Source organism: Dipodomys merriami, unplaced genomic scaffold (assembly GCF_024711535.1).
Source record: "Dipodomys merriami isolate MVZ:Mamm:240054 unplaced genomic scaffold, mDipMer1.0.p SCAF_39, whole genome shotgun sequence".
Lineage (NCBI taxonomy): Eukaryota > Metazoa > Chordata > Mammalia > Rodentia > Heteromyidae > Dipodomys > Dipodomys merriami.
The window spans coordinates 8454939-8481691 of record NW_027205492.1 but is presented as its reverse complement, the minus strand read 5'-3'; the positions used below and the strand labels follow the sequence as shown (position 1 = coordinate 8481691).

The window sequence follows — 26753 nt, the reverse complement described above, 5'->3', positions numbered from 1 at the left end:
GGGGGGGGGGAGATGGGGGAGGGGATGGGGGAGGGGGAGAGGAGCATTTGTGTTGGGCCAGGAAGTGAGGGCAGCTGATGGCTCCCTGCTGCCCAGCTCTGGACCTGAATTTCTGGACTTGGCTGGCTACAGAGGCTTCGGTGATGCTGCCCATTCTGGAAGGTTCCCCATCCCCACTGCCTTTCCCCAGCTTGGCCCCTCCCCCCAGGGAAGGTGGGAGCCACAGCCAGGAAGAGGGCCCCCAAGGGACGCCCTCCTCCTCCCCACTCCCCCAGGAAATCACCCCAGGCTGCGGGCTGCCATTGCCCCCGCCCCCCCCCCAGCCCCCTCAGCCTTAGCGCGTAGGTGCGCTGCGTGTGCCCTGTAGGGAGTTTGCTGCAGTTTTGCTTAAGGAATACTAAAGGGGAAAAGGATTTCCACTCATCCAGTACAGTGTTTGTTGTGTGGTGCCAGGGTCTGACCTCGAGGCCTCGTGCTTGCTAGGCTAGCAGTCCTCTGCTTGAGCCATGCCTCCAGCCCTTCGAGCTCTGGTTGTTTTGACAGAATCCTGCTTTTTCCCCCCAGTGTGGTCTAGAACCTCGCTCCTCCTGATTTCATCCTGCAGCTGGGATAACAGGTATTCGCACTGCATCCAGCGACTGATGGAGATGAGGTCTCATGGATATGTTTTCCTGACTGGCCTCAAACCTCCATCCTCCATCTCTGTGCCTCCCAAGTTAGGATTACAGGCCACTATCACTTGGCTCCCCGAATATTATTGTCAAACCGGTGTTTGAATCTACAAATGCAGAACTCAAGTAGGCAGGGAATAATTGCTATCCAGGGTCCAATGGTCAGTTTTTCTCCTAAGTGCCTGTTTACAGTTGATTCATTTGGCCCAACATCCAAACAGGAACTGGTGCTGTGACCGGGTGACACACCTCTGCATCCTTTCGTCTATGAAGATCCTCACCCGTCAGTTTTGTGGCCATGAAACCACGTCACCCATCTTCCCTGGGCAGCCTCCCCCGTGCGGGTGTGTTCAGGTGCTGTCCTGGGCCCTGGGCCTGTCCTGTTTTCTGGTTGCTGTTTGGACCTCTCCCTTTAGCGCCGAGCTGAGAGCCTGAGGGAGGGGGAGTCCCTTTTCCTGAGCTGGCCCTGCCGCCCGCCCGCTTTCTAATCAGAGGATTTGGAAAGAGCCTTTTTTTTCTTTTTCAGCTGGGCCTGTTTTAGTTAATAAAATGCACTTCTTGGAGCCAGCCCTGCCCAGCCCTGCCCTGCCCTCCCCTGCCCTCCCCTCCGCTGTGAATTTGAATGGAGCCGTGCCCGGCTAGGCTGTAAGGCTGGGATTTGCAAAGGTTCTGGAAGCAGACCTGCTTGGAAATGCCCGCAGAGGGGGAGCTGTGAAGGGGGAGGGGCGAAGGGGGAGGGGCGAGAGCTTGCCGGTCGCCTGAGCAGTCCTCAAGGCTGGGGGTGGGGTGTTTGGGGGGGTGTTCATCCTCAGGGGGTCCGAACCCGGGGCAGGTGAGCCCCCCTCCCATGGGGGGGCGTTGAAGGCGGAGGGTGCTGGCACCGGGGCTCACAAAGTGTGCCCGCCTCTGGAAATGTGGCACCGCCATAAAAGCTTTCAGGGAAGAGGAGACGCAAGGACCCGCCAGGGAATAAGGGATTCATTTTAAACCCGAGTCCCTGGCCCGGGCCACGCCGGCCCCGCGGCCTCCAAGGGGAAGTTTCCACTTGGATTTTCAGTTGAGCTGAGAAAGCGAAAAAAAAAATCAGAACTCCAGGCTTTGCCCCCGGAGTGGGGAGCATTCGGGGCACAGCTGCTGGCAGCTCCCTGCCACGCCCCTTCCGGCCGGCCCGCCACGCTGGGGGAGGGGCGCGCTCCAGCCCGGCTCCGGCAGCGGCGCGGTGACGGCTGTGATCTGAGCTCTTCTATTTCGGTGACTTCTCCTGACCAGATCTTTCCTTCTCCTTTTGCTGAGGAAGCTCTCAGAGCCTTGTGCTCTGCACGCCTGCAGAGAAGACTGACAGACAGACTGACCTGAGAGTCATAAACTTGACCTCTAGAGGCCCACTCCCTTCTTTTTAAAACCAGGGGAGGGGCTGGGAAGGTGGCTCAGTGGTAGAGCGCTAGCCTTGAGCTGAAGAGCTGAGGGACAGCGCCCGGGCCCAGAGTTCAGGCCCCACAACTGGACCAAAAAATAAATAAATAAAACAGGGGAGCCCCGCTAGGCAGCTGGTAAAGAAACTGGGGGCCTCCACAAGGCGCCCCTCCCCCTTCCCCTCCCCCACAGCGGAAAAGGAACTCAGCCAGCTCAGGATGGGCAGAAAGGGGGCAGTGGAGGCCTGGGGCCGGACCCTTCCTCGCCTGAGCGGAGTGTGTGCACGTGTGTGAAATGGAGGCCTGGGGCCGGACCCTTCCTCGCCTGAGCGGAGTGTGTGCACGTGTGTGAAATGGAGGCCTGGGGCCGGACCCTTCCTCACCTGGAGCGGAGTGTGTGCACGTGTGTGAAATGGAGGCCTGGGGCCGGACCCTTCCTCGCCTGAGCGGAGTGTGTGCACGTGTGTGAAAAGCAGGGTACAAGCTGTGCATGGTGGCTCACGCCTGTCATCCCAGCTACTCAGGAGATCTGAGATGTGAGGATCGCCATTCAAAGCCAGCCGGGGCAGAAAAGACCATGAGACTCTTTATCTCTAATAAACTACCAGAAAACCGGAAGTGGTGCTGTGGCTCAAGTAGTAGAGCGCTCGCCTTGAGCTGAAGAGCTGAGGGACAGCACCCAGGCCCAGAGTTCAAGCCCCACCACTGACAAAAAAAACCCAAAAAACAAAAAAGCAGGGCGCAGCCAGTCAGCACTGTGCGCGCCACCGCCCCTGGACATCCGCCATTCCAATCCCAGTTCCTATTTTTGTGACCTTGGGGGTCGCTCTTGGGTCAGCCCAAGCCTCAGTCTCTGCCTCTAGAGCTCAGAGATGTAGGTAGCACCGAGCTCCTAGGGTGTGCGCATGAGCGTGAGTGTGCGTGCCGCACTGGAGCTTGAACCTGAGCTTTATCGTTTGAGGCTGGTGCTCTACCACTGGATCGGTAGCTCTCCTTCAGGCTGTGTGTGTGTGTGTGTGTGTGTGTGTGTGTGTGTGTGTGTGTGTGTGTGTGTGTGTGTGTGTGTGTGTGTGTGTGTGTGTGTGTGTGTGTGCATGCGCTGGTAAATTGAAGATCAGGGTCTCACAGACATTCCTGCCCAGGCTGACTGTGAGCCTTGATTCTCAGATCTCTGCCTCCCGAGTCGCTGGGGTTACCTGCATGAGCCCCCAACACCCGGCTTTGCCTAGTCTCGTAGGCCACAGGGAGGTAACGCACTCAGAAACTTCTCCAGGCTTCTGAGGAAGGACAGGGAACAGGAGAGGACTCGGCCACCGCTGGCCCCGACATTGTCCCCGTCCTGTGTCCCCGCCGCCTGGTCTGCTGGCAGCCGGGTGGGGACTCGCTGCCCAGTGCTCCTCTCGGGCGTCTGTGCATGTCAGCAGCGGCCCGCGCGTTCCGGTTCACCTTTTCCAGAGGTGCCACCGACCCGACGGGGCGGCCTTTCCAGTACTTTTGGACCTGATGATGGGGTGGAATTTCTCGGCTTTCGGGGTCTGAGTGTGTCACCTCCGGGTGAAGGGCGTGGTGGCCGGATCTTCCTTGTGAGCACACTTGACTCATGGGCGGGGAGTGCGTGTGCGCGTGGCAGGGGAGGCGGGGGGCTGCGTGGAAAGTGCGCCCAAGTGTCACATTGTTTTCTTTCTCGCTTTTGACAGCGGCTTTTCCCGACAGGCTGGCCAGGTGCCGCCGGCCGCCGCCTTCTGGGCTGGAGCTGGCCGGGCCGCGGTGGGCCCTCCTCCTGTGCCTTGAATTGCTCAGGTGCCAGGCTGTGGCCTCCCGAGCGTTGCCACGGTGACAGACCGAGGTGTGCTGAGCCCCAGGCCGGGGGGGGCTGTGTCTGCGGCCTGCGGGCATCCTGGCCCCACCTCGGTGCCACCTCCCTCCCCCCCGCGCCCAGGGCAGGCGCCTCACCGAGGCTCCCCAGCCGCCTTTCTATTTTGGTCATCCCGTTCTGCTTCCGGAAAGTTCTGCCCACCCGCACTTCCAGACAGCGCGGCTGCTCCTTGCCGCCCTTCCTTTTTTCAGAAGCATCCATTAGCCGGTGGGTGGGCTGGCACCGCACGGCCCCCGGGCCTGGCTGAGGGTCGCGGGGTGGGGGGGACCTGGGGGGGAGCAGGCTCACCGAGGCGGTGGAGGGGTGGCCATGGCTGAGTGCGATTTCACTGACAGTCCTTGGTTCCATCTCGGGGCAAGCAGGGAGGCCTGTGAACATTCTAGAAGGAAGGAATGGGGCGACTACCTCCTGAATGATGGGTCCTCCCCAGCGCGGCTTCTGCCCCGGGAGCCGTGTGGGGCTGACAACCCCATCCAGGAAGCAGCCCTGTTCCTTGGAAGTGGGGTACAGTGGTGGGGAGAGGGTGGAGTGAGCAGCCAGGTTGCCTGAGCCTGAGTTCCGGTGCTGGTGCTGCTGCCACTGCTGCTGAGAAGCTGTGTGACCGCGGGGTAATGACTTAGCCTCTCTGAGCTGCGTCTCCCCTACTGGTAGAATGAGACAGCTGCTTTACTGCACTATAGGGCTCTTGCAACATAAACATATTCCTACAGATGGTAGGACACAGTGCATCTTGGGTAAAGCGCATAGTGCAGACGTGTTGGCTATTACTACCTTGCTTATGATGAGTAGCTCACTGAGTCATTCACACTTTAGCAAGACTTAGTTGATCTACTTCTAGATAGACAAGATGCAGAATATGTAGCAGGGGAAGGAAGGGTGGTGGGATAGGACTCCATCTTCCACTGATCCCAGCAACCCTGGCCAGGAGAACACCCAAGGGCTGGTCATTTTATTTTCATTAAAAAAAAAGTCTTGGAAGTGGTGCTGTGGCTCAAGTGGTAGAGCGCTTGCCTTGAGCTGAAGAGCTGAGGGACAGCGCCCAGGCCCAGAGTTCAAGCCCCAAGACTGAACAACAAAAAATCATCCTTACGAAAGAAATGCTTTTGAAATCCGGGTGTCCGTGGCTCGCTCTTGTCATCCTAGCTACTCAGGAGGCTGAGGTCTGAGAATGGCAGTTCAAAGCCAGCCCGGGCAGGATAGTCCGGGAGACTCTATGTCCCATTAACTATCAAAAAGCCAGACATGGTAGAGCGCTTGCCTTGAGCAGAAAACAAGCTCAGCGGCGGCGCTGAGGCCCTGAGTGCAGGCCTCGAGACTGGCACACAGCACAGCGATGGGAGGAGCCGGGGCAGCGGGGCTGCGGCTGTGGAAAGCAGGCCGGAGCGGGGGTGGGGTGCTCGTCCGAACGCTTGTGCCCACGTCCACGACGCGTGTCTTCTGTGTGTTGGGTTTTACGTGGACAAGCGCACGGCCCCTGCGTTCCTCCCTGTCCCCCGTGGGACTGTGGTATCCCCCCCCATCTCCAAGTCACAGCTGGGCTGAGGCTGAGGCTGGCCCCCCCCCCCACAGTCCAGCCCCCCTGGGGTCCACGTGCAAGCCTCTGATGGGGAGCGCTGGACCCGCCCCTGTGGGCGTGGCCGCGGGGCTCCCCACACCCTCATAGGCCAGCGCCATCCTGGAGCCGGGACGCAGCAGGCCGGTGGAGGACGGGGTCTGCGGGTCTGCGTCTCGGGTTCCCATCCGTGAGGGAGGGGAGCGCGTGCCATTGTCAGCCCGTGACTTGGAGCCTCGAAGGCTCACCATTGGGAAGGGACGGCCCAGCCGTGGGCCCGGGGCTTCGGCGGGGTCTCCTCGCACACAGGGCCTACGGGAGGCACCTGTGCGGCCCCCTCACGCAGGTACGGCGGGGAGGGGAAGGGCGGCAAGGGGAACTGCGTGTGCGAAGCCTAGAGGTGCTGAGGATCTTGATCCCCCCCCACTCACAGCCCTCCCCCCCCCGCTTCTGCCCTCCTTTTTGGTCCTGAGGCCCCCAGGGCCAGCCGGCCCCCCTGAGGTGCTGTCCCGAGCTGCCGCCCTGGGCTGGTCAGGTGTGTGGTGTGGAGTCTGTCCTATGCCTTCATTTCCAAGTCTCCGCTCTCCTCCCATGTGGGCACACAGACGGACAGACAGACTGTGGGGTCAGATCGAATGTTGGATGCGTTCCATTTGAAGGGATGTATCCCGCTTGGGCTCAGCATCTGGGTGCATGAGTTCTATCTCAGTTAAAAGAAAAAGTAGCACAGCGGGGACAGGATGGGAAGAAGGCCGGCCGGGCTTGGGGCCCTGCACCTCGCTTGAGTGTCGCCATTTCTAGTGCCACGGTGATTTCTTTGCCCTCACCATCCGCTCGTGGGGGTGACCAGGATTTTCCATTCGCGCCGGCAGCGGTGCAGCAGTGTTCCCTTGGAAAAGAAAACGCCGGATAATGGGAGCAGGTTGGGATGGAGATCTAAGGGGCCCCCTGGCGTGTCCCTGGGTGCAGGGCCGGTAGAGGCCAGGCGGGTGGTAGAAGGAGCTTCAGGGAATCTTCCCCGAGAAAGTTTGGTGGCTCTGGGATGCAGTGACATCAGCCCCCGCCGTGGGGGGCCCTGGGGAGGGGCGCCAGCTCTCCCTCCTCCCCCCGCCCCTTCCCGGGCTTCTGAAACAGCAAGGCATTTTCAGCCTTGTGAAACTGGCCGTCAGATGCGCAGCAGGACAGCTCCCGGTCACCTCCCCAGCGGGCAGAGGACCCGGCCACGGGCACCTCCCCAGCGGGCAGAGGACCCGGCCACGGGCAGACGCTGGGCGGGGAAGTGGAAAAAGGAGCGTGAGAGCGGATTCATGAAAGGCAGCGTCCACCGCCGCCGCCCAGCCCGTGGGCCCGGCTGTCCCCACAGCTCCCATGGCTGGATTTCTGGATCTTTCCCAGCCCAAGACGCAGCTTTCCTGCTAAAGCTAGGTATTTTTTCCTTTGGTTGGAGCTGGGGTGGGGTGGGGCGGGAGGCTTTGCCCCAGAGCTAGGCAGAGGAGGGGCAGGCCGAGCATCTCAGCCTCCCGTTGGGTTGGGGAGCCTGCGGTTCGCTGTCCTGCGCCACGTGGTGTCCCCCCCCCACGCCCCATGTCAAATCCACAAAACAGAACCGTGTTTCTCTTTTCTCCACATCATGCCCCATCTCCCAGCTCCTCAGTGCCTCTTCCTGAGGGAAGCTGCTGTTCCAGAAGGTTCTGGAGAGAGCCTGCCCCGGGCCATGGTAGCCAACCGCTCCCATGCCCTCCTCCCACTCCCCCTGCTCCCCAAGCCCAGCCGCCGCCCTCACCCTGTGTGACTTCCCGCCCTGGGCAAAGCAGCCGCAGGCCACGCTGCTTCCGGGCTTCACGGGACGCCGGTGGGCACCTGTCCCCGCTCCGCTTTGCAGCCTGGGCCTGGGCAGCGGTGTGGGATGGCCGTGGCCGGGAGCGGCTTCCGAGACGCCATCGTGCTGCTGGCATCTTGGAGGATGCGTTCGCTCCGCGCCGGCTTTTCTGCCCTTGAATGATGCCCTCCCCCCGCCCGCTACCCCAGTGGCGTTTGAGCACCTGCTTGGTTTGGCCCTAGCCGGGTGCTGTGTGGCATTTACTCGTGGGCTAGGAGAGAGGCGGCATAAGCTGATCATTCCACGATCCCTTAATTAAAATAGAAGTACGGAGCACAGGGCAGATATGCCCGGGAGGGCCCTGAGCTAGGCAGGGAGGTCAGGAAGTCTCTAGAAGCAGGTGGCACCCAAGCTGGGCTTGTGGGCCTGAGAGATTTTCAGTCATGGTGAGAACAGCAAGTGCAAAGGTCCTGGGGCAGGCAGGGATGGGATGCGTTCCCTCAGCTGCAGTCTGAGGAGAGAGAGGTTAGGTAGGCTCAGCCTGGAGAAGGCCAGCCTAGCCTTGGCGACGATACTTACCATTAAGAGCTGTGAGAAGCTCTCGTGGGGACTCTTGCTGAAATGGGGGGACATCTAGACATGGCGAGGTCAGTGGTCAGCTCCATGCGGCCCAGGAAGGGCACAGGGAGGCGGAGGATAGCCCGGGGGTCCGCCCGGCTTCCAGGACAGGAGCTGACCCTGGCAGAGCTTGGAGTGCACACGGGGTCATGGGAGGCTGTCAAGGGCCGGGAGTGGATGTCTCAGGTCGTGGCCCCTGTGGGCCAGGTCACAGCTCCCCGCCCTGTGTGGACCAATAGGCAGGGCTGGATTTCATTAAAACTTTATTGATAAAGGCTGCTTGTGGGCCACACCTGGCCTGGCAGGACGGGTCCCCGGGGCAGGGAGTGAGCTGCTGTGGGTGAGCTGGGGCAGGGATGGGCTTGGCATGGAGGGAGTTTTGGGGGAGTAGCTGGGGGTCTCTGAAGGAGAGAGGACACACGAAGCTGCCCGCGGGGCTGTGGCTGAGCCGCTGGGGGGGGGTGAGGTCGGAGCCACTGGCTGGGTCGACGGACGCCCTGGGTTCCATCCACACGGGCAGGGCCGGCGCCGGTGGCTCCCGCCTGTCCTCCTGGCTACACAGGAGGCCGAGGTCGGAGGATCGGGGTTCAAAGCCAGTCCACACATGAGGCTCTTACCTGCGAGGAATCCCAGAAAGCTGGGAGTGGTGAAGTCGCGCGTGGCTCAAGTGGCAGAGCACCGGCCTTGAGTGCCAACGCTGGGGGACAGGCGGCCAGGTCCTGAGCGCCAGCCTGTGTGCGCCCACGTGCGCGCGTATGTGTGGGGCGCCCCTCCCCCGCGAGCCCCGCACCCCGGGGTGCATGCGTGTGTGTGTGTGTGTGTGAGGGGTCCCCTCCCCCCCCCGTGTGTGAGGGGTCCCCCGCCCCCGCGAGCCCCGCACCCCGGGGTGCATGCGTGTGTGTGTGAGGGGTCCCCTCCCCCCCCCCCGTGTGTGAGGGGTCCCCCGCCCCCGCGAGCCCCGCACCCCGGCGTGGCCCGCGCGGAGCCTTAAAGCGCCCTTGTCTTTGCAGAGGAGCCCAGCGCCCGCCAGGCGGCCAGCCCGCTGTCCCGACTCTCCGGCCCCGACGCCCGCCTGGACTATGGCCTCCAGCCCGGGCGGGAGCCCGCCGGGGGGGCGCCCCCCGACTTCCTGAGCGCGGCCAGGCCGGCGGGGGCGTCGGGCCCGAGCCCGCGCATCGAGATCACGCCGTCCCACGAGCTGCTGCAGGCGGGCGGCGCGCGGCCCGGCGGCCCGGACCCGCCGCCCGAGCAGGGCCCCGCCGCGCCCCGGTTCACGCTGCCCGTGCCCGGCTTCGAGGGCTACCGCGAGCCGCTTTGCTTGAGCCCCGCCAGCAGCGGCTCGTCCGCCAGCTTCCTGTCCGACTCCTTCTCCCCCTACACCTCGCCCTGCGTCTCCCCGAACGGCGGCGGGGGGCCCGACGAGCTGTGCCCGCAGCTCCAAAGCCTCCCCGCCCGTTATTCCTCCAGAGCCTCGCCCGTAATGTCGCCGCGGACGGGCCTCGCCGAGGACAGCTGCCTGGGCCGCCGCTCGCCGGCGCCGCGCGCCGCCTCCCGCTCCTCCTCCCCGGGTGCCAAGCGCCCGCACCCCTGCGCCCCGGCCGCGGGCGCCGCGCCGCCCGGCCCGGCCCAGCGCGCGCCCAGCCCCTCGCCCCGGGACCCCGCGGGCGGCCCGGCCCCCGCCGGCCTCATGGACGCCCTCAGCAGCCTGGCCGCCGACTCGCCGCCCTGTGGCACCCCGTCCAAGATGTGGAAGATCGGCCCCGAGCCCGCCAAGGCCGGCCCGCCCCGGCCTCTCTACCCCTCCGACTTCCTCGGCCCCTGCGAGCAGGAGGAGCGGGGGAACCCGCCCCCCGAGTCCATCCTGCTGGTGCCCCCTGCCTGGCCCAAGCAGCTGGTGCCCGCCATCCCCATCTGCAGGTGAGTGGGCCGGTCCGCCGGCCGTCCAGGCCGGGGCCGGGCACGGGGCGCATGCCTCCCATCCCTGCCGCTTGACCCAGAGGATCCAGGTTGGAGGCCAGCCTGGGTGAGGAGTCCGTGAGCCTCTCCCGGTCCTCCACCCCCATGAAAACCAGCCAGCCGGGTGTGGCTGTGCACACCTGCCATCTGGGCTTTCTGACCACAGAGGGCCTTGGGAAGGAAGGGCAGCGGCCACACCTCTCGGGTCTCCTCTCCGTTCTGATTGGTTGCTCTCTGGGTCCCCCAGTGAGAGACCACGGACACAATGACTTTGGGGAGGGGGTCATGCTAACACAGGCCACCAGGAAGCTGCGGGTGGCTCAGACACAGGGCGCGGGCAGCCTTGGGGTGTGCTCCAGGGGACCGCATCTCCATACCCCACCCCTACTGCAGACAGCTGAGACCTTCACCTGGTGCTTGTCCATCTCAGCCAGGCCTCTGCTCACCAGAAGGCTTTGAGTCTTTTATATTTTTATTTTACTTTTTGTTGGTCGTGGGCCTTGAACTCAGGGCCCGGGCACTGTCCCTGACCTTTTTCACTCAAGGCAAGCGCTCTACCACTTGAGCCACAGCACCACTTCTGGTTTTCTGGTGGTTTATTGGAGATGAGAGTCTCACAGACATTCCTGCCTGGGCTGGCTTTGAACCGCAATCCTCAGATCTCAGCCTCCTGAGTGGCTGGGATGACAGGCAGAGCCACCGATGTCCGGCAAGGCTTCGATTCTGTTCGATGTGCTGTGACGTGCAGACAGGGTCGCTTGGCTTTATATTGCAAACTTTGAATTTAGCACAGTTTCCAACATGCACAAATGATAGAAGGAATAGAATCCCACGCACGCACGGCTCACTGGGCGCACGCAGCAGCTTAGGAGACTCCTGGGCGGCCACTGAGGTGGAGATGGAGGCTGAGGGCGGCTTGGGAGGCAGTGGCAGGCAGGTGGGCTCGAGGTTTTCTCGCAGTCGAGGCTGTAGTTGGAAGCTGGGTCCTGGCACGGATGGGGTGGGGAGGGGCTCCCCATCTCTGCCTCTTCCCCTGCATCAGGATAGGAGGGGGCGGAAGTGGCCCCTTCCTACCTGCTCCATCGAGTCTTTGCAAGTGCTTAACCAAGTCTTCACAAGTGCTTAACCCAATCTTCCTAAGTGCTTAACTACATCTGGCTGAAATACCACTACAAGAAAGGTCTGCGTGTGATACACACATGTGCATAGGATACATATTGCATTACAGGAAATAGAGCACTTTGATTTTCCTTGTGCGTGCGCAGGCTAGTCCTGGGCTTGAACTCGGGGCCTCACGCTCTAGCCTAGCCTTTTACTGCATCAGCCCCACTTCCCTCCTTTTCCTGGCAGTTAATTGGAGACCAGAGGGTCATGCACTCTCCTGCTGGCCTCTGAGTGCATCCTCAGATCTCCCCAGTAGCTAGGATTACAGGAGTGAGCACCGGTGCCCAGAGCAGGTTTTCTTGAGAGGGAGGTAGGAGGTATAGCTTGTCACCATTTCCCAAGTATCCACGGTGGCTAGAAACACGCTAGAGCTGGCCTAGAGTGGCGTTAGCTTCCCGTGTCCCGTCTTTGTCAGGATGAGAGAGGAAGCAGAGATCACGCAAGTGGGGGCTGGAAGGCGGCTCAGCGGTAGAGCGCTTGCCTGTCATGCGTGAGGCCCAGGTTCGATTCCACAGCACCACATACACAGAAACCAAAAAGGTTTTGGAGAAACATGTAGGTGAAACACAAGTAAAAACATTATGGTTTAAAGAATTACATTGTGGATCCAAAATTAAACCAAATACGATTGAAAAAAAAAAAAAAGCTCAGGTATCTGCTCAGCAACCCAGCATCATTCCTCCATCACCAGCCATGATATGCAGAAAAGGGGCCATTTACGTTTGGTGTAGTTGGAGGGGTGGTCACGCGCCCTCCACTGACCTCCCGTCTCCCTCCAGCATCCCGGTGACGGCCTCCCTCCCGCCGCTGGAGTGGCCGCTGTCCAGCCAGGCCGGCTCCTACGAGCTGCGGATCGAGGTGCAGCCCAAGCCCCACCACCGCGCCCACTACGAGACCGAGGGCAGCCGAGGCGCCGTGAAGGCTCCCACCGGGGGCCACCCCGTGGTTCAGGTATGGACTGGGCCGCCAGGGCCCCTGCCCAGGCCCACCCCACGCTTCAGGGCTGCACGCGGGGCTTTCTTCCCTTGGTGCCGGGCGTTCGCCGCGGGGCTTTCACAGCTGGGACGCAGGGAGTTTGCTCTTGGTGCTCTTAGCGGGTTGGTGGGCCCGTGCAGGTGTGAGAGAGCGGCGCCCGCCGTCCTGCTGTTTTATCCGCCTCCTCTCCGCTCCTCCATATTTAAATACACGACGCTATATGGAGCATGGCCTTGGTACTCGGTTTCAGCTGCAGGCTCAGGAGTGTTTCTTTCTGTTTTCTACCCCTAATCAATGTCCTTTATGTCTATGGATTTCTATCTAACTTGAAAAATTTCCCCCCAAATAAGCAGATGAAAACCTCTAAATAATTACAGTAGAAACAGGGATTGTCAGCCACGAGTGGTGGCTCACACCTGTCATCCTAGCTACTCAGGAGGCTGAGATCTGAGGATCTCGGTTCAAAGCCAGCCAGGCAAGACAGTCCCTGAGATTCTTATCTCCCATGAACCACCAGAAAACTGGAAGTGGCGCTGTGGCTCAGGTGGTAGAGCGCTAGCCTTGAGCTGAAGAGCTGAGGGACAGCGCCCAGGCCCAGAGTTCAAGACCCATGACCAACATACACACACGCACAAATTGATTGTCGGGTATGATTAACGGGGTGCCTCCCCTGTTACCCAGAATGTTTGGCAGGGCAGATTTAAATGAACGTCACTATTTGTTTGCCCTGAAGTGGATTTGCTCCATGATAGGGGCTTGGTGCTCAGCTCACAGTGTTCATGACACCCCCAGATTCACTCCTTCGCTGGAAACTGAATGATGTGCGCGCAGCCCATGCCCCTCCGCTCAGGTTCAGCCGCCGGGGCTGTAGGACTGCGCCCCGTGCCCCGCGTCCCTCAGCCCTGGTGTCCCCTGCACCCCCGGAGCCATGGCTAGGGCAGGGCTTTGCTGGCGCCCGTTTGTGCGGATGGGGATGCGCAGGGGCCTCAGGGGGCTGGGAGGGATGAAGTGGGCTGGCGGAGGCCTTCGGGGCCTCGGGGAACGGGGAGGGATGAAGTGGGGGGCTGGCGGAGGCCTGCGGGACCTCGGGGAACGGGGAGGGATGAAGTGGGGGGCTGGCAGAGGCCTGCGGGACCTCGGGGAACGGGGAGGGATGAAGTGGGCTGGCAGAGGCCTGCGGGGCCTCGGGGAACAGGGAGGGTTGAAGTGGGGGGCTGGCAGAGGCCTGCGGGGCCTCGGGGAACGGGGAGGGATGAAGTGGGGGGCTGGCGGAGGCCTGTGGGACCTCGGGGAATGGGAGGGATGAAGTGGGCTGGCAGAGGCCTGTGGGATCTCGGGGAACGGGGAGGGATGAAGTGGGGGGCCTGGGGGCGGCTGGGGGTCGAAGGCTCGCTCGTGGCTGGAGTGGAGATCTTCACTGAGACTCCACCTTATGTGAGGCGCACGGCCAAAGCCGGCACACAGTGGCCCTTCCGAGCGTCTAGGGGGGCCAGACCATGCTGCATCTGGGGATAGGAAAACTCAACTCCGTGGAGGGGGGACCCGGAAAGGGTCCTAGTGAAGAGAGAGGGCGTGGCCTAGACACCCTGGGGACTGGGGCTGGGGCTGGGCTGGGCTGTGTCTGGTTGTGTCTGGGGTTGTGTCTGGGGCTGTGTCTAGGGCTGTGACTAGGGCTGTGTCTAGGGCTGTGTCTGTGGCGATGTCTGGGGTTGTGTCTGGCTGTGTCTAGGGCTGTGATTGGGGCTGTGTCTGGCTGTGTCTAGGGCTGTGATTGGGGCTGTGTCTGGCTGTGTCTAGGGCTGTGTCGGGCTGTGACTAGGGTTGTGTCTAGGGCTGTGTCTGGTTGTGTCTAGGGCTGTGTCTAGGTCTGTGTCTGGGGCTGTATCTGGCTGTGTCTAGGGCTGTGTCTATGGCAATATCTGGGGCTGTGTCTGGCTGTGTCTAGGGCTGTGTCAGGGGCTGTGACTAGGGCTGTGTCTGGGGCTGTGTCTAGGGCTGTGACTCGGGCTGTGTTTGGGGCTGTGTCTGGCTGTGTCTAGGGCTGTGTCTGGCTGTGTCTGGCTGTGTCTAGGGCTGTGATTAGGGCTGTGTCTGGCTGTGTCTAGGGCTGTGTCTGGGGCTGTGTCTGGGGCTGTGTCTGGGGCTGTGTCTGGCTGTGTCTAGGGCTGTGTCTGGGGCTGTGTCTGGGGCTGTGTCTGGGGCTGTGTCTGGGGCTGTGTCTAGGGCTGTGTCTGGGGCTGTGTCTGGGGCTGTGTCTAGGACTGTGTCAGGGACTGTGACTAGGGCTGTGTCTGGCTGTTTCTGGTGCTGTGTCTGGAGCTGTGTCTAGGGCTGTGTCTGGGTCTGTGTCTGGGGCTGTGTCTGGCTGTGCCTGGGGCTGTGTCTGGGGCTGTGTCTGTCTGTGTCTGGCTGTGCCTGGGGCTGTGTCTGAGGCTGTGTCTAGCTGTGTCTGGGGCTGTGTCTGGGGCTGCTTCTCCTCATGTCCAGGTGTCGCTCAGTGTGGCAGGGTCAGCCTGTAGTCCCAGCATGGCGGGAGGAGGCCGAGTCCCAGGCCCGGGTTCGAATGAGAACCCCGTCTCCAAACACCCGAGCCGAGGAGAGAGACGAGCGGCAGGGGCTGCTCCCCTCACATGTTGGCCGTGTGCCGGAAACTTCCAGAATGTGGGAGAGCCGGCGTTCCTGCAGCTGGTGGGTCAGAGGGCCTCGGTGGGCCCCCGTCTGTGCCGGGGGCCGTGGTGGGCGTCACTGGGTCCCTTCCGGGGTGACCTGCTTGCCCCTTGACCTCCGCAGTCTTCGGGGTCATCCTGATGACAGCAAGGGGCGGGGCTGGTGAAGGTCACGTGCTGGGGACGGGGTGCACAGGGCCAGGTCCCCTGTCCTGGGAGGCCCAGAGAAGTTAGGTGACCGTGTGAGGCCACACAGTCGAGCCCGGGCGTCTAGCTTGTGTTTACTGCCTCCCAGACCTGTTTCCAAGAGGCTCTGGGGTCGCCCCCCCTTCTTCTGTGGCTGTTGTTAGAACTCAGAGCCGCACACTTGCTCGGCTTGCTCACAGCTGGTGCTCAACCCCATCAGCCATGCCTCCAGGCCACCTTTGTGCTGGCTCACCTGGAGATACAGTGTCTTGGGGATTTTTTTCCTGCCGGGGCTGGCTCCTCCCCATGGCCGTCCTCCAGGACTCAGCCTCCTCCATAGCTAGGATTACAGGTGTGTGTCAGTAGCGTCATCTAGAGTATGCTAAGAAGCTGAGCTGCTTGATTCCGTCCAGGGATGACCTTGGGAGTGTGCTGCGATGGCAGGATTCAGGTCTCATGGCTGCTTCCTGAGGCAGCCTCTGTGTGTGTGGCTCTCAGGCAGTTTGTGTGGGTGCTGGGCCCTTCTAAGCCCCTGCCCTAGACACCCCAAGGCCCTGGGGGCCCCAAGTGTTCATGATCTTGTCCAGAGATCATGGGCAGAACACTCTCCTGTGGTTTTCAGATAGCATCCAGCTCTGCATTTTGCTGTGTGGTTAAAACACAAAACAGAACACGCAGCAGGAGGGGCGCAGGAGGGGTGCGGGAGGGGCGGAGGAGGGCGGAGGTGACCACGGGTGGCGGAGGTGACCACGGGTGGCGGAGGGCTGTTTGGGTGACGCGGAGCTGTTCCGAGGAGTTGGGGAGAGCTCTGAGTGCCCGTATCTTGGGGCAGAGGCCCTGGGGCGGGAGCTTGCTTGAAGGTGGGCCTGGCCTCAGAACACAGGCCGCGGCACCAGCGCAGAGTTCAGTGCTGACGGCCAGTTTTTAGGTTTCCCAGGGGGTTTGCCATGACCTAAGGCCAGGAAACGAGCTGGAGCCATGGGCCGGGCCGGGCCAGGCCGGTGTCCCCCCCTCCGCCCTGACAGGAGGGGGAGGGGGAGGGGAAGAAGAGGAGCGGGAGGGGCCTCCTGCCGTCTGCACCACAGCGGAGGTCAGCAGGCAAGAGTGGGGACACCCCCCAAACATCTGCCTTGGTCTTCCCGTAGGAACGCAGTCCCTCAGCCTTTGCCCCAGCCGTCCACCTGCTCCTCAGCCCCCGCCAAGCCCTCCCTCCCCCCTCCCTGCACTCTAGGGCAGATGGAGGACGACAGGGAAGGAGGGGGGAGAAGCCGCGTGCCTTCCCACCTCCCTTCTCCCCCGCCCGTGCCCTTTGACCTCACCCCCTTTCCTCCTGGGGTCCGGGCAGCTGGGGGGCTGGGCAGCTCGGGGGCCCGGGGGGGGCTCAGTGTGCCATGCTTTCCCGGGGAGGGGAGGAGCGTTCCCGGGGCTCGAACCCAGGGCCCGGGCACCATCTAGGAGCCGTGTGGTGCTCTACCCCTTGAGCCATAGCTGGGCTGGAGCAGGCCGGATGGGGCTGGTCGTGCTGTGCACAGCCCGCGGCAGCCGGCCTCAGTCTCACGCCGCCCCCTGGCTGACACCCTGGCGTGCGTGGGGCTCCCAGCGTGGGCTGCCCCTGCCTGGGGTCCCAGGTCCGCCTGGGCCTCCCCCGCAGGAAGTAGGATCCCGACCCCTGCATCCGGCGGCCTGGCTGGGTTTCCCGTTGTGCTGGGCACCCCGGGCAGCCTCCTTGACCTCTCTGGTCCCGTGTATGCAAAGGCCAGGGCCGGGCTCTGTCCCCAGCGCCTGGGGCCGAGCTGCCCAGGTGCCCGATGTGGCCCGGCCTGAGCAGGCTTCGGCCTGGGGGGGGTCACGTGGGTCCTCGACCCCCGAGGGGCCGCACGGCCAGCCCCCCTCCCCCCACGCCGGCCCCACAGACGCTGCCGCTCCGCCAGCCGCCGCCGCCGCCACCTCTCCACGGCTGCCAGGCCTGGCGCCTTGGCACCAGGAAAAAGCCATTCAGAAGCCAGACAGACGGTGAGCGGAGATTTTATTTCTAGCGAGTTCCATCGTCACCCCCCGGGGAGAGTCAGACTGCGGCGGCTTCTCCCCGGTTCCCCACCCCTCGGGCACAGTCCTTCAGCACCACAGAGGCCCGTGTGCAGCCTGGAGCCGGCCCGTATGCGGCCGGGGGGATCCGGCCCGCGTGCAGCCCATCGCCGGCCTGTGCAGCCCATAGCCGACCCGCGTGCAGCCCATAGCCGGCCTGTGCAGCCCATAGCCGGCCTGTGCAGCCCATAGCCGGCCCATGTGCAGCCTGGAGCCAGCCTGTGCAGCCCGGAGCCCACCCGCGTGCAGCCCGGAGCCGGCCCGCGTCTCTGAGCCACTCCGCGCTTGCCTCTGCCGGATGCCCTCCCCAGGGGCCTCGGTAGCACCGACGCGACGCCGAGGCTCCGGAGCCCTGGCTGCCGGGAGCGTAGAGGTGTCGGCCTGGGGGCCTCAGGGCCACGAGCCGTTGCTGGAGCTCCAGCCAGCACACCTGCATCTCAGGCAGTGGGATTTGAGGAAGGGAGACGGGGGTGGGGGGGGGGTGGGACTTCGGCCCCGCTGGGTGAGCGTCTCACCCCCCCCCCCCGAACTCCTTGCAGCTCTGCACGGCTCCTTGGCGGAATGCAGGACAAGGGGGTCCGGATGCCGCCGGGGTCAGGGCGCTGCTCAGAAGGGGAAAGGCCGGTGGGGAGTGCGGGGAGGGGGGGCCTCCGTGGCCCACACCCATCCCAGGGAGCCGGGGAGGAGGAGCGGCAGGTCGCCTGCGACGCCCGTTCCGCAGACCTCCAGGTCCTCAGGCCGCTCACACGCAGAGCGGCCACCGCGGGAGCCACATCGTGTGGCATGGGGCCGGTGCACCGGTCTTCATGGGGGGCAGTCTGTGCCCTGTGCCTCCACTGAGGGCCACGCTTGGGGGGGGGGGACAGAGGCCTGGTCGGGGAGGGGAGGCCCAGAGGCCCAGACCAGCACTGCAGGCATCTGGAGCAATGAGGCTTTCAGGAAGGAGCCTAGTGGGTCGGCAGTCATGCACGTGCAAAGGTCCTGAGGCAGAGGGAGCTGACTGGGTATAGACAAGGAAAGTAGCAGACAGAGAGCCACCGAGAGAGGGGATGGAGTCCTGGGAGGCAGGGCTGGGCTGGCTGCGGGTTTGAGCTAAGTTCTTCATGCATGTGGAGGCCATGGTGGGGTGTTAAGTTAGGGCCCAAACCCGAGAAGTTGGATCTTAGGATCCCGGAGTGGGGCCAGGAAGGGGCTCATGGGGCCGCCATGGCTGAGCTCTTGGGCGGCTCTGGGGGAGGGGGCTCAGTCCTGCCCCCACCCCCCACCAGCCCCTTCCAGGTGTGGGCGGCGTGAAAGGCCAGAGGCCGGAGCCTGGGCCTTGTCCAGATGTGCCCAGATGTGCCCGCCTCCGGAGGGGCGCGGCCCGAGCAGCTGCCGTTTCCCGGCTGGCTGGGTCAGCCCGTGTGCCAAGCCCCTGGGGACCGCCCCCCCCCCCCGTCCCCCCCGTCTCCCCTTCCCGGCCAGTATCCAGAGGCCAGTGGCGCTTCATCTGTGTCTCGCTTTTCCTCATGGTCCCCCAGAGGCTGCCAAGTCGCTGTCCTTTCGACTCAGACTCAGGGCTGTAAAATTCATTTGTCCAGGCCCCGGCGTGTCCCCTGCCCGGGCATGCGCATTCCTGCCACCACCTCACATCGCAGGGAATGCCGCCCACTGCACACTGCCGCCGCTTCCTCCTCTCTCTGTCCTCTCTCCTTTCTCTGTCCTCTCTCTGTCCTCTCTGTCTCTTTCTGGCGTGGGGAATGAGTCAGCCTCCAAACGCCAGGCTCTGGAGAACCTGCCCTCCGTCTACCCATTTATTTAGCCAGCAAATATTTACCGAGCCCCTACTGCCTGCCAGGAACCATTCATGGTGCCGGCCTCGGTGAGGAAGAGGCCGCCCGCCTTGGGGAGGGGAAACAGACCGCAAGCAAATAATGCGGCGCTTACACTCAGCCTTGTCAGGAAGGAAACAAACAGGAAGCCACTGGGGAGCTGCGACTCAGAGCAGGCCCCCGCACTTAGGCCGAGACCTGAGGGATAGGGAGGAAGTGGTCAGGGAAGGACCTAGTGGAAGAATGCTTGTAGGCTGTGGGAGCAGCACATGCAAAGGGCCTGGGGTAGGAAGCACCCCTGGCCTGTTTCTAAGGCACGGAAGCCAGGTGGCTGGACCCAGTGGAGTTGGTAAGGTAGGCACAGGTCAGATGGTGCTGGATTCTGTCGCCTGCAGTGAGGGGTTGGAGCTGGTGAGAAGGTCTCTGTGTAGAGCTAACGGATCCTCTGTAGCATTATCTCTGCCACAGGCCAAGGGCAGGCAAGAGGGAATTTGCTGCCCCGAGTCCCCCAGCCCCAGGGGGCACAGAGCGGCCACTGCCCATGTGAGGAGGAGCCTAGGAAGCTTGGGGGGGGGGGATGGGCGATCGTGTGTGTGTGTGTGTGTGTGTGTGTGTGTGTGTGTGTGTGTGTGTGTGTGTGTTCACAGACCCCGGGCTGGGCACAGGGGTCCAGCCCCTCCGTCCGCAGGCCCAGCGCTGGCCCTGCTGGCTTCCTCGGTCTCCTGTGGTGGCTATGGCCATTGGAACCAAATCTGGCGTGCTTTGGACGCCAGGGTGGGCGTGCGTGCGTGTGTGCGTGTACGTGTGCGTGCCAGCGGGCCGCCTGGTTTTCATCACCACCGACGCGAGAGGTGGAGGATGGCGAGGCTCCTCATTGGGAACACGGAGGGAGGCCCAGGCAGCAGGAGCTGGGCCACCCGGGCGGTGAGGTGGGATTGAAGGCGGAGACAGGAAGCCATTCCGTGCGGCACGCTCCCCGGCGCCTGGCTCCTTCGGTGCCACTGTTCTGTGTCCTCTGCGAGCTGACCGCTGGCCGGCTCGAGGCTGCCCTCCCTGGCTTCAGACCTTTTATTTTAGTTATTTATTTAGTCGGTCGTGGGGCCTGAACTCTGGGCCTGGGCGCTGTCCCTCAGCTCTTCAGCTCAAGGCAAGCGCTCTACCACTTGAGCCACAGTGCCACTTCCGGTTTTCTGGTGGTTCATGGGAGATAAGAATCTCATGGACTTTCCTGCCCAGCCTGGCTTTGAACCAAGATCCTCAGATCTCAGCCTCCTGAGTAGCTAGGGTGACAGGCGTGACCCCCAGCGGCCGGCCTTTATTTTTGCCGTAGATGGGTGAGCTGTGGCCTAGCTCTTTTTTCCTAATGCTCCAGTGGCCCCTGGTTAATTGCTGTATTGTCATGTCGACTCTTGCGTATTTAGCCTCTCGTTTGCAGATGGTCGTTTTATGTGACCGGAGGTGCGTGTGCACTGCCCTGCGTTTCTCCCCCAAGTATCCTCTTCGGGTGTCGCTGTGTGTGACTCTCCCTGACGCTCCCCGGGCTCCCACCTGCTTCCAGATCCTTTTTCAGTTGTCGGGACTGTGCGGCTCCACGCCCTGACCCTCAGTTGCCAGCGACATGCCACTTCCGGCTATTTCTCCCTCTGTGCAATTCAAATCTGTCTTTTTTTCCTGGCTACCTAATATTCCACGTTAGGGAGGATCCCGCGGGTTACCCACAGTCCCCGGTGCCGGTGAGCCACCAAGCTGTTTGCAGTGGCTGTGTGTCCCAGCCACGCGGCCGGTTCTCTGCTCTGATCTCGGTGGTCAGAACACAGCCAGCGCACTGGCTACCCCAACGATTCCGTCCTGTCCCCTCCTCTCAGCTGCATGGATACATGGACTCCAAGCCTCTGGGGCTGCAGATCTTCATCGGGACGGCCGACGAACGCATCCTGAAGCCGCACGCCTTCTACCAGGTGCACCGGATAACAGGGAAGACCGTCACCACCACCAGCTACGAGAAGATCGTGGGCAACACCAAAGTCCTGGAGATCCCCTTGGAGCCCAAGAACAACATGAGGGCCACGTAAGTCCTGGGGGCAGGCCTGGGGGTGGGGCCGGGGTCCTGGGGGCGGGGCCAGGGTCCTGAGGGCGGGGCCAGGGCCCTGGGCCGGGGCCAGGGGCTCTGGGGAGGGGCAGGCCTGGGGACTGGCCTTGTTCAGGTTAGGACTGCCCAGAGGGGAAGGACACAGCCATGCTTGAGGTCCTAGGGTCTGAGCTTTGTGGACGGAGCTGTCGTGAGCTGGCTTCTGTGGGAGAATGTCTCCATGCATCTTAGCGGGGAGAGTACTTAGGAATCTTTGAAGCACGTCACTTGGCGTGAGGTCTTATTGGTAGGTGTGTGAATCATAGATTTGATACGGATGCAGAGGGTAGACACTCCGGTGTGGCACTGGGAGGTGAAGCTTGCAGAGCTTGCTTTGTCTAGAAGCAGGGGAGCAATGCAGGCCTGAGTTGGAGTTAAAAACAAACAAAAGCAAACCAAAAACTCTTTCCTGAGAAAATGCATGAAAGCGTCAGGAAAACAGAAGGGCGCATGGAGGCCGGGCTGGCTCAGAGCCAGCAATGGCTTTGTGTGATTACGCCCGCCCCGCCCTTTCTCCACACGTCCAGGGCTCGGAGTACACGTGCTGGGTCTCTTATCTTTGAACAACTGGGTGCTTCTCCTAACCCCAGGCTGCTCTTTTCCACCACAGTGGCGCTGTGACAGCAGCTCTCGGTTTGGGGCACTTGTTTGTAGATGTGTGTAGGTCTTGGGCCTTGAACTGGGCCTGAGTGCTGTCCCAGAGCTTTCTTGTTCAAGGCTGGTGCTCTACCACTTGAACCACAGCTCCACTTCTTTTTGCTGGTTAATTGCAGATAAGAGTCTCATAGACTAAGATCCTCAGATCTCAGCCTCTAAGTGGCCAGGATTACAGGCGTGAGCAGCAGGCTCATTTGGGGGGGGGAACTTGTGAGAATGGGACAATTTAGCACGGAAGATTTCCCCGGAGAACTGATTGGCGCTGGGGAGCTTCTCTGGGCGCTGCAGCGGTTTTGTGTTTAACGGGGCACTTGGTGTGCGCCTGGCACTGGGGCCTGGAGGGAGGGGTATGTGGCAGCCCCGGCAGCCTCCCTGGCTGGCCGCCCGCCCGTCCTTGTGGCAGGGACAGTTGTTTTTGGTGGGTGACGGTGGTGTGTGACCCCCGGCCCGCCCCCCGCCCGCAGCATCGACTGTGCGGGCATCCTGAAGCTGCGGAATGCGGACATCGAGCTGCGGAAGGGCGAGACGGACATCGGCAGGAAGAACACGCGCGTGCGTCTGGTGTTCCGCGTGCACATCCCCGAGGCCAGCGGCCGCATCGTCTCGCTGCAGACCGCGTCCAACCCCATCGAGTGCTGTGAGTGGGGCCCGGGGCTGGCCACGGCCGAGGGGGCCGTGCGGGACGTCGCTCGGCCTCTGTTTACTGTGGGAATAATAAAAAACAGCGCGGGTGACTGGGTAGCCCAGGGCTTGGTTTAGCAGAGTGGAAAGGCGTAAATATTCTGGTTCTAGAAGAGGTAGATGTGGGGGAGGGGGGGTGAGTTGGGGGCACACGGTGTCCCCTTGCTCCGTCACGGTGACCTTGGCGTCCCGAGCTCCAGCCCGCAGCCTGGGCAGAGCACTGAGGCCCCCTCAGCTCCAGAAAGCTCTTCAGGGCTTTGTGCCCACGAGGGGGTGGAGCCCCCAGGGCCCGCCCCAAAGACGGAGAGCTGGGATTTGAACCAGGGCCTCTGCTCCGCCCACTGCGGCCCAGTGGTGGTGGGGTCTGCCCAGGGTCAGGTGCAGGCCAGGGGAGGGGCGGCGGGGTCCACAGGGACGCGAATGCTCACTCGCTCGCTGCTGAGGACCAGGCCCACCCGCAACATAGAAATGCTCATCAGTTGTTTCAGTACCAGGGTTTGAATTCGGGGCCTCACACTTGCTTGTCTTACTTGCTAAAGGCTGGCGCTCTACCACCTGAGCCATGCCTCCAACCCACTTTTTTGCTGGTTCATTTGAAGATGACATTTTAGAACACTTTCATTCCTGGACTGGCTTTGAACCACAGTTCTTCAGATCTCAGCCTCTTGGGTAGCTAGGGTTGTAAGGAGGGAGCTGTCAGCACCCTGCAGACCCCGGCATGATTTACCACAAGCTGCCATTTGTAAAGACACTCCTCCCCCACCCCCACCCTCCATCCCCCAGTTCAGCCAGGTTTCAGGAGACCCAGTCCAGTTTCCTCACCCACTCTTTTCAGGAGAATTTTGCTCTTAGGTTCATTTTGTTTTGGTTTGGTTTTTTGAGCCATATTTTGCTGTGAGCTTCTGCCTGGCGTTGAGACATCACACCGCTTCCTCTCTGTTGGCTTTTTGCAGGTTTGGAAATTATTTGGGAAAACATAAAGACAAAAATAAACATCAGCTGAGTGCTGGTGGCTCACGCCTGTCATCCTAGCTACTCAGGAGGCTGAGATCTGAGGATCACGGTTCAAAGCCAGCAAGAGAGTCCATGAGACTCTTATCTCCACTAAACTACTCAGAAAAAAAAAGCCAGAAAGGGCACTGTGGCTCAAATGCTAGAGCGCTAGCCTTGGGTACAAACAGGCTCAGCTACAGCGCCCGGGCCCTGAGTTCGAGGCCCCCAAACAAACAAACAAACATGGCTTCAGACACGAAACGTGCTAATGTAATGTCTTTAGTCTTCTAAGGATATTTTATGTTGTTACAGTCGTGTTTCATGTTCAAGTATGCTTCCAGGCTTTCCTCTTTTCATTCGACATTTTCCATGCCCAGCTGACACAGGGATTCCCTGCAGAGGTGGGGCCAGGGTGGGAAGGAGAAGAGCAGGTGATGGCGGCAGGGAGCAGTGGAGACCGGACCGGACGGGGCAGCGCCTGGCCCCCAGGGGCCTGCGGCCTGCGGGCTCCCGTGGGAGGCTGGACCGGGGTGGCCGGGTCTTCTGATCTGAAAAGCTGAGCCATGCTTTGTGTTGGTGGTATTGGGGTTTGAACTCGGGGCCTCTCTATCACTGACCCACCACTCGGGCCACGCCCCCCGCCCTGAGTGCCCTGTGCTCCCCAGGGGATCCATCATTTTTGCCTCCGCCAGACCAGATGGCAAGCTGCCTCCTGATTCACCTAGAAGACAGGTGACCACTGTGACCAGGCTTATTGATTGAGATGGGGTCTCAATAACCTTTTGCCCGGGCTGGTCCTGAACTGTGATCCTCTCAGCGTCTCTGGGGATTGATTATAGGCATTTAATTTTTTTAAAATTAAAGATGGCCGTTGGTTGGAAGTGGTAGAATACATACTGAGCCTGGGTTCCAGCGTCAGCGCACACACACACACACACACACACACACACACGCACACACACACGCGCGCGCACACACACACCATGGTAGTGATCAGAGGTGATCTCCAGCAGAGGTGAAGTGGGGGAGCACAGCATGGTGGTCTGCCGCAGGAAGGGCAGAGGAAACCCAGCCTTGGGTTGAACGCCAGGGAGGAGGGAGAGCGGGAGCCCGGCTGTGGGCAGCCGCTACCGCTGGGCTCCGGGTGGCCTTTGGAAGTGAACCCAGGCCTGTGTCTAGGCCAGGTGGGGGCTGGGCTGCGGCAGTGATGAGTTTGTGCTGAGCTGGGAGAGAGAAACCTAGGATGGCCAGGGAAGGCAGGTGTTACCCACATCCTTCTAGAAACCTCTACCCCCTCTCCTCCATAGACCCCCTCCCCGGTCCTCACCCCTGCCCCCTTGGCGTGCCCCTCCCACCCCACTTTGAGGTTTTGACCGCCTCGGGCTGGTGCGCAGGCCTGGGTGGAGGAGGATGGGGAGCAGAGAAGGGGGGAAGGGGAGGGGGGAGGCCACAGCAGCCCCCCCCCATCAAGTCGTCTGTTGTCACTCAGAGGCTCTGCAGCTCACCCGTGGCCACCAGGCCGCCCTCCAGAGAGTCACCTAACCTTGCTCTGGCAGAGGAGGAAACCAAGCGTTTCTTGGTAAAGGGCTCTGTTTCCCTCTGTAGGTAGCAGTCTCCAGCTTTCAAGTTTCTTCTGGTTCTGTGAAACTTCGTGGTCTCCATAGCAACCCCATCTTTGCGGTCCCCCCCTCCCCCCCATCGTCTGTTACTTTTTATTTCCTCGTTTGCTCCATTTCCCTAGACCAGGGCCTGGCAGTCCCATAAATATTTATTGGCTGATCGCCTTACTATATAATCTGTAGGGAGCTAGGCAGTAAATATTTATTGACAGTGGGAGAGTAACACGTCCTGACCCAGTTTGTGTGGAATAAGTATCTGCTGATGACGGCGTGGGCCCGCGGGGGAGGAGGTGTTTACTATGAGAACGTGGACTTGCATCCTTACTCGGGAACTGAGTTACGTTTTGGGGCACAGAATGAGTTCTCAGGTTCTATTAGACAAGACACGGCCCAGCCACAGCGGCCACGGGTGCTCTGTGTCCCCGGTGTGTTTCCTAGGCCATTACAAGGCGTGGATGACTGGCCTGAGATCTGTGCCGGGAGCCGGAGCCAGGCAGGCAGGGTACTCCCTAGAGTAGTAGTACCAGCTGGGACCGCACCCCAGAATCACCTGTGAACACGCACACACCTTCCCCCCCCCCCGGACATGTGTGTGTGTGTGTGTGTGTGTACTGATGCCCGGAGACTCTGGTTCCGCTGGTCTGGGCGGCAGCCCGGGTGTGGAGCTAGTGAGTTTGGGAAGTGCTGGCTTCGAGCCTCCCCTCCCATCCCTCAGTCCCGGGGCTTGAACTCAGGGCCTGGGTGCTGTGCCCGAGCCCTTCCCCCTCCCGGCTGCCACTCTGTCCCTCTAGCCACAGCTCTCCCTTAACCGGAGACCAGAGTCTCAGGGACTTTCCTGCCGGGGCTGGCTTTGAACTGCCATCCTCCATTCTCAGCCTCCTGAGTAGCTGGGATGACAGCTACCCAGCCATCCTTCCTCCCCGAGAGCCCGCTTAGGGGGGTCGGCGCTGGCCCTCCTGGGGTGATGGCGGCCCCGGCTCCTCCCCACACGCCTCCCGTGATCCGTGTCTGCAGGGCCCAGAGCTCAGGGCAGGAAGAAGATTCTCTTACTTCCTAGAGGGGGAGAGGGACAAAAGGCAGCCAGGAAAGGGAAAGGAGAGGTCCTGGGGGGGGGTGTACCCTGTCCGGAGAACCTTCTAGAAGCTTTCTACCCATGACTTACTCCAGCTAAACCCTGTAGATTCCCTCCTCCCCACCTCCCCCAGCTTCTCAGTGTCTCGTGCTTCAAGAAAATCTTACAGCAGTTTCACAGCGGGTCCTCTCAGAGCTCAGGGTGTGCAGATACTCTGTTTCCAGCTACTCTGTCCCTTGCGGGATGCATTTCCTCCCCTCTTCTCAGTCACCACCTCCCACCTCCCCTCCCTCCCGCCTCTCTCCCCGCCCTCTGCCACACACCTTTTCACTGGGGGTGTAATTAAGGCTGTAGATCGGGTGGGTGTGGCGGGAGCCCCAGCCATCTGCAGCCGCCATTCAGAGCCACGGGAGGAAGTCTGTCCTTCTTGCCGGTCTCCTGGGGTCTGCCCCGAAGGCCGCTGCCCCCTCCCCACCGCTCTGTGGTTCTCGGGGTTTGGAGCTCTGTGGACCTTCCTAGCCGGGGACTGCACAGGGCACATGCTGCCGGTGCAGGCCGTGACTCAGTGGTTCCTTCCCACGCGTGGCTGAGCTGTGGAAGGTGACCGCTGTCTGCCCAGGGAGCCTGTGGAGAGGCAGATGACCGGGAATGCGGGGAGGGGGGCTCTCCTGTCCTCTACACACTGCTCAAGAAAGCAGGGTCCTGGCCTCTTGAGCTGTCTGTCCTTCCAAGCCCGGCCACCCTAGGGAGGGAAAGGAGTCTCCTTGTGGAGCTCCTGTGCATGGCTCTGATGGCTCAGCATCCAGGCTTGT

The 26753-nt window shown here is 61.9% G+C and overlaps 1 protein-coding gene across 2 annotated transcripts in view; it reads left to right on the top strand.

The window, feature by feature from the left end:
* Nfatc2 (nuclear factor of activated T cells 2) overlaps positions 1-26753 on the top strand; it is a 76839-nt gene that overhangs the window by 6006 nt on the left and 44080 nt on the right. For both annotated transcript variants that reach the window (XM_069990008.1, XM_069990009.1), the window contains exons 2-5: positions 8959-9865; positions 11848-12019; positions 20657-20859; positions 22041-22213. In XM_069990008.1, coding sequence (XP_069846109.1) covers positions 8959-9865; positions 11848-12019; positions 20657-20859; positions 22041-22213 — 1455 coding nt within the window. The remainder of the gene's footprint in view (positions 1-8958; positions 9866-11847; positions 12020-20656; positions 20860-22040; positions 22214-26753) is intronic.